Source organism: Solanum dulcamara, chromosome 12 (genome assembly GCF_947179165.1).
Source record: "Solanum dulcamara chromosome 12, daSolDulc1.2, whole genome shotgun sequence".
In the NCBI taxonomy this organism is placed as follows: Eukaryota; Viridiplantae; Streptophyta; class Magnoliopsida; order Solanales; family Solanaceae; genus Solanum; species Solanum dulcamara.
Window position 1 is genome coordinate 50,752,280 of NC_077248.1, and position 6,914 is coordinate 50,759,193.

Genomic DNA, 6,914 nt, shown 5'->3' on the forward strand with positions numbered 1-6,914 from the left:
CAAATACAAACAATGTTTCTTCTTCGTTCCTATGGTTACTAACAGATTACCAGAATTGAATAACGAAGAACCAAATTTACAAACTCCTTTTTGTTCATTAGTAAAGGTACTAATGGTATACCTGAATAAGATTGGTTAGTGAATTTACCAACGGAAATATCAAGTTCAAAAATTACCATGAACATGTTTGTGTATTTACCAATCATTTCTTAGTTGGTAATTTTACCTAAAGTTTAAATTGATTGGTAAAATTTACCACCGAGCCTTTTAGCAACGGATCAAATATCAATTAATATAAAGTTGGTAATTCAATTTTTCAACCGATTTGATCAATTTACGAACAATTTTTTATTGGTAATTTAGATTTCTTACGTATAAACCCACACCACACTGCACTCATCCGCATTGCCCTATTGCCCATCGCTAGCTAACTAGTGTTCGAAACCAAATTCAATGAGACAATGACAGCAAGTTGTTATGTTGAATTCAACATTGACTCCAACATAAAACGACGCTGCTGGTGGAGGAATTTACCAATATTGAAATTCTTGAGTCCTTTAATTTTATTTTTTAGTTTTTTCCCATAAATATACTTTTTGAGTCTTAACCACTACCTAACAGGCAAATAGTAAGGTTAGAAAAGGACATTTTCTTTTTGAGTTTCTTACACGTCTCAAACGACCTCTCTTTTTTGACTTTCTAGCAATCATAATCATAACCACCTTCTAGTAGTGTTACTTCTCTTTTACTTGAAAACCAAACAAAATCTCCTTTGAAATAGTAACTGTATTGTATTCTTGCCCTACCAAAAATTCTGAGCCCTCTTGCTTCTGACACATTCCACACCTTAAATTCTTCATTTTCAGAAACAACCAACATGATATTGGACAGAAAACTTAAGAAAAAAGAAACATATAAGATACTTCGCAAGGGTGAGTGAGATAATATATAATCGTAATACATTTTTGGTATGTTTTGTATCGAGGATTTTTATTTTCCAAAAACATGTTTTCCAATTTTCTCGATTGATCAAAATATTTTGGAAAATAAATTCATTTAAAATGAGAAAAATAATTACTTTTTCACTAGAATTAGAGAAAATAAATTTTATAAATGACACTCAAATTCAGTGTCTTCCCCCTATCTGGCCTCCAACACCTGTCCCCTATCCTTGACCATTCCACCATCACCACCCATAAACCCCGACTCCCATCTCCATCTTCATCTCTATTTCCATCTCACCTCATAGTATTTTAATAGATTATATAAAAGTATTTTTAAGATAATATTTTTTTGTTTGCCTATTAAATATTAGTAAAAAATAAATAAAAGATTCACTTATTTTCTATACCAAACAAACACTTCATCTTTTATACTATTAAATACACTAGTAGTATAAGAAAAAACTTTTACATGGTCAATATATATTTTTAAAACTTAAATGCATAACAAACCCAACAGCAAGATAGTGATCTAATAACCATCTCCCTTATCCTTAACAGTCAGAATCGAACCTTAACAAAAGTAGAGGAGACTAACAACCAGAAAAGCATGAAGGAGGATTAATCCAAACTCTACTGCCAAATTAAATGCAATTATAGTGTCTTTTTTAATTTGTTTATTCTATTTTTTTAAATCTGTTTAACCTATAATTTTTTTTTTTTTAACTCTTTAGTTTCAATTTTTCACCTAACATGTTTAACACAACAAAATTAAATGACATTTTGATGTATTCTACATATATTTAATTTAAAACTACAATATTTTCAAAAGTCTATGTTTTGCATTCTAAAAGTTCCTGTCAAATCAAAATCAAGATAAATAAATTAAAACGAAAGGAGTACTAAATAATTACTCATCTACTTCAAAATATCAAATTTGACCTTTCCTTTATAACAAAGCTTCTTCTCCCATAACTCAATTTCCTCACAATTCACTATGTCTTTCTTCTTTTCTCTCTTCCTTGTGTCCTTTCTCTTCTCCTCTCCATGTCTTTCTACTACAACAACGCCATTTTTTTCCTCTAAAGTTATTAATCCCACGAATTATCATAAAATTCAAGGTTATACATGGCAAGAATTTAAAAAGTTTGTGGATGCTAGTAAAGGCAACAAAATCAATGGGATTTCTGAGCTCAAGAAGTATTTCCATCGATTCGGGTATTTGAAGATGGATAGCATGATTTTTACAGATTTATTTGATGATCACTTAGAGCATGCTTTGATTAAATATCAAGAAAAGTTGGGCCTTTCAGTCACTGGAAAACTTGATGAATATACAGTTTCTCATATTATTTCACCTAGATGTGGTGTATCCGATTCTGCCCTTAAGTTATTTAAGCATGTAAAGAGAAAATACTCATTTTTCACAGGCAAGCCAAGATGGTCTAGAAGTATACCAATAACGTTAACTTATGCATTCTCTACGGAGAATGTAATAAATTCATTGAGCATGTCCGAGATAAAGGATGCTTTTCAACGTGCGTTCAACCATTGGGCATCGGTAATATTAAAATGTCTGACCATTTCATTTAAAAGTTTAAGTTATTACAAATTTTTTCATATAACCCACTATTAAAAACAAGAATTCATAAACTTAAAAGTTAAATTATACTTAAATATCCTTTTTTATATTATTTTAAATCACCGATTAGGGAATATATATATATATATATATAGTTATATATATATATATATAGTTATAGTTATATATATATATAGTTATATCTCAATGCACAATATCATTTGAAGTTTGTTGAACACCATACTACCCTCCTCCTTTTAATTGAGCTATAAATTGCATCATAGTCCTCATAAATTGTTATTGCAATTTTCTCCAAAGGATGACTATGAGCCCGTTTGGATGAGCTTAAAAAAGTAACTTTTATGTATGAATTGCTTTTAGAACTTTAAAGTGCTGAAAGTTATTTTTATAAATAAGCAGTTGAGTGTTTGGATAAAAGTGCTTAAATGAGGAAAATTATGTGAATTTTAGGGTTAAATGAATAAAAAAGGTAGTTTGGGAATTTAGTTAAAATATAAGGGATATAAAAGTAATTTCCATGGTCAAAGAAAATGACTTTAAGTACTTAGAAAAAAAAGTTAGGAATCCTAACTTTTCATTTTTGTCTGACTTTAAGAACTTTCTGGCTTAAAGTTAGCATTAGGCAAACACATCCAAAAGCTGAAAAGGAGCCAATCCAAACGGGCTCTATATTTCATGAATATGTTGGGTCGTTGCTTCATGAAGTGCTATTGTATCGTGAAGGATCTAAACAGCTGTTTTCCATGAGTTGAACATGTGAAAATATTCTTCTTTTTTGTTTTTTTTGTTTTTTGTGGCTATAGAGGTGAAATTTGAACATTTAAGTTCCTGCTCGTATGCCATATTGAATTACATGACTATAACTGCTTCATTTAAAAGTCTTATAAGTTGTTGGAAAATATATTACCTTTTTAATTTACTTAATTGTATTATGTCTTTAACAGGTAATACCGGTTACATTCTTGGAAAGCAACGATTATGGATGTGCAGATATTAAGATAGGATTTTACAAAGGTGATCATGGAGATGGAGAGCCATTTGATGGGGTTCTAGGGATTTTAGCTCATGCATTTTCACCAGAAACTGGTAGGTTCCACCTTGACGCGGCGGAGACATGGGCAGTGGACTTTGAAAGAGAGAAATCGGATGTGGCTATTGATTTGGAATCAGTAGCTACACATGAGATTGGACATTTGTTAGGATTGGCACACACTTCAGTTCAAGAAGCAGTGATGTTCCCTAGCTTAAAACCAAGAGAAAAGAAAGTGGATTTGAAAATGGATGATATTAAGGGAATACAAGCTCTTTATGGTTCAAACCCTAATTTTAGTTATAAAGCTCTTTCAGAATCGGATACTTCAACAAACAATGGAGCTACTTTGAAGAAGCGACAATTAACATGCTATAGTTTTATTTTGGTCTTAATCGTGTGGATGTCAATGTAAATATAAACTATGTAGTTTCTATACAAAATTCTTTTGGTCATGGTCATGTAAGCAATTGACTTTTGACCATTTTTTCCTTAGTTTGGAGTCCATAATATGGACGGTCTTAAAGGAATTTGCATTAGAGAAATCATAGCATCTAGAAAGTACCATAATTGCTTGTTATTTAAGTCGAAATTATTGTTCCCCTGGATATATATATATATATATATATATATATATATATATATATATATATATATATATATATATATATTTGACGAAAAAAATGATTTATTTGATCTTTTTTTTCTTTGAATCCAGATGTCATGATACAAATTACCTAATGCATGATATATCAGGCTAACTAAAACACTATAATCAAATTGTAATGATCCTCATGGCATTTTGAACCTTTTTTCCTCTTTTTCTGTTTTGACCCTCTCCGTGGCTTCATTACATCATTGTCACTTGTGGAAATGAGTGACTCAATTCCCAAGGTGATCGAATGTTTCTCTAAGGAGATTTTCAATTTTAAAATTTGGAATAGTTTGACTTAATATTTGGAGTAATGAGGTCACTTCACGTTCTGAAGATTCCATTGGCTTGTCCACCCGAGGCACTTGGGAGTGCTTTGGACTCTTGGATGACATTCTAGTGTTCTTAAGGTTTGGAGTTGATCATGATCAAGACGACCTCGAAATGAATATTTGATAATTCCAACAAGTTCAAACTATGCTTTATGATCAATTAGCACTATTAGTTCGTGTTCGGAGATCTCAAATGAGCTTCAGATGTTAAAACCATGTTTGGGAGAATTAGAAATATTTGTAACCTAGTGTGAACGCTATCACGTAATTGGAGCACAATAGCACTGAAGAAGTTTTTGGCCAGCGCCATTGATGCTGGATTGACGCAATCATGAAGAGAAGGCAAGCGTGGGCCAGCGCTATCACCCAGGCTCTGCGCCATCAGTGTTGGGAGCTATCGCGCATGCCTTGTGCTGTTAACACTGACCAATAAAATTGTACTTGGCACTATCAGGCTATGGCACCTCAATTGCACTAAGCATTGTCATAAATGATAAGGATTGTTTTCTCTGTGTTTCATCTTGTCCACCATTTTTGGAGTTTTATAGCTTGGATTGAGGCAATTCTTGGTGCAATTTCTTGATTTTCGAAAGATTTTAATCAATATTTAGAAATTTGGAATTGGGGGATTTTTTCCTAAACTTTTAAAATAGATTTTTGATGTTTTAATGTTGATTCAAACCCGATTTTTTTGTAAGACCCTGAAAGTCGAAAAATTGAAACCAAGGAGAAAAGTCTTGAAATCTTGAACTGAACCAAGTATGTGAGTCACTTTTACAGCTCGTAGAACTCTCTAAAACTCATAAAGTTGAGTCGTAGAGTGACCCCTCGAGCAAAAATAGATGTTACCCTCAGGAGAGGTTCTATGACTCAACAGAATGAGTCGTCGTCTTACTGACGGGTTCTAGAAACCCCTCGTCAACCAGAGTTCAGAGACATTGTTCAAAGTTTTCCCAAGGCCAAGGTGATGACTTGACAAAAAGGGTCATAGAAGACCTTACGGGTCGTAAGAACCACCTATCACAAAACTTCAAACACCCTAAAAATTATAGGTTTTGGGACATGCAGGACGAGCCTTAGGAACGACTCATTTTCAAGTTGATGGTTCATAAACTTGACCTGTTCCCAAACTTTAGAGACTCAATTTTTAGATCTTTTCTTAGACCTGCAGGATGAGTCGTCTAAACGACTCATCATCCCTTCGATGACCCGTAGGAGTAGGTTCGTAGGTTTAAAAATCTTAAGTTTAATGAGGGGTAATTGTGTCTTTTCTAAATTTTGGTTCAATGAACCTAGACAATTTATGATCAAGTTTAAAGTCTATAAATATTCAATTCTTCAAATTCCCCTCCTATTCAACTCATTCTCCTAAAAATTTGACTAAGGCAAGAAAAAAGTCTCTCAAGGTTTCTCTCCAAATTCAAGCTAGGGTTTCCAGATTTCTTCAAGGTTCTTCTTCAATTCTTAGTGAATTCAAGCAAGGTATGTGGCGATTGATTCATGCGCTCTTTTCACCCATGAAGTCCTAAAGTTTCTCAAAGTCTTTATTCAATTTATAATTGATTATGAAATCTAGTTTTGATGATTTGCATTGGGTTGATTTAATTCCATTTTTATATGTTATCAATGATCATTATATGCATGTTCTCATATAAATTACACGATTTTAAGTTGAGTTATAGATGCCCATGCATAAAGCTATTTTCAAGCTATGATTATGAGTTAAAGATGAGTTTATGAGTTGATCATGAGTTCAATGATTTACAATGAAAATATTCAATGATTTAAAGTTGAGATTATGATTTTAAGGTTGAAGTATGATGATGATCCAAAGTTAAGATCAAAGATATTATTATAGTATGATAAGTCAAATTCTCAGACAAGTATATTTCAAGATGGTGATAAGGACAATTCTTACCAAAGTTATGGATTTCTATGAATCAGTAAGTTAAGATGAGCTATTCCTAATATGTTTTCAAGATAGATTGATATGAAGTTACTATCTTTCCCAATTAGGTTATGATCATGTTTTTATGAGTTTCTGTTGGAATATTGACTAAGTACAGAGAGGGTTTCTAGGTGAGATTTGGTCTGGTAATGTAGTTTATTACCCAAGAGAATCCTAGTAGCAACCTAAATTTTTAAACTACGTTGCCCACATAGGTTGCCTTTATGTTCTAGCTAGTGGATCCACATAGCCCAGTTGAATAGTTACTTTTGGAGTATGCCTTGGCAAGGTAGCCTTCCCTATTTTGATGCAGGAGTCATCAGCCTATCTGGATGAATGAGTCATCGGATTCCAAGTAATAGCTCGCATAGTCTTAGTTGTTGGTTAATGGTCCTATCCCACACAAGG

At 32.6% G+C, this 6,914-nt stretch overlaps 1 protein-coding gene across 1 annotated transcript; it reads left to right on the forward strand.

Annotated features, from left to right (window-relative positions):
* Positions 1 to 1,938: 1,938 nt before the first annotated feature.
* Positions 1,939 to 4,175, forward strand: LOC129877018 (metalloendoproteinase 1-MMP-like). Its single transcript, XM_055952493.1, has 2 exons — positions 1,939 to 2,502; positions 3,489 to 4,175. The coding sequence occupies exons 1-2, from the start codon at positions 1,939 to 1,941 to the stop codon at positions 3,987 to 3,989; spliced, it is 1,065 nt and encodes a 354-aa protein (XP_055808468.1). The 3' UTR covers positions 3,990 to 4,175.
* The last annotated feature ends 2,739 nt before the right edge of the window (positions 4,176 to 6,914 follow it).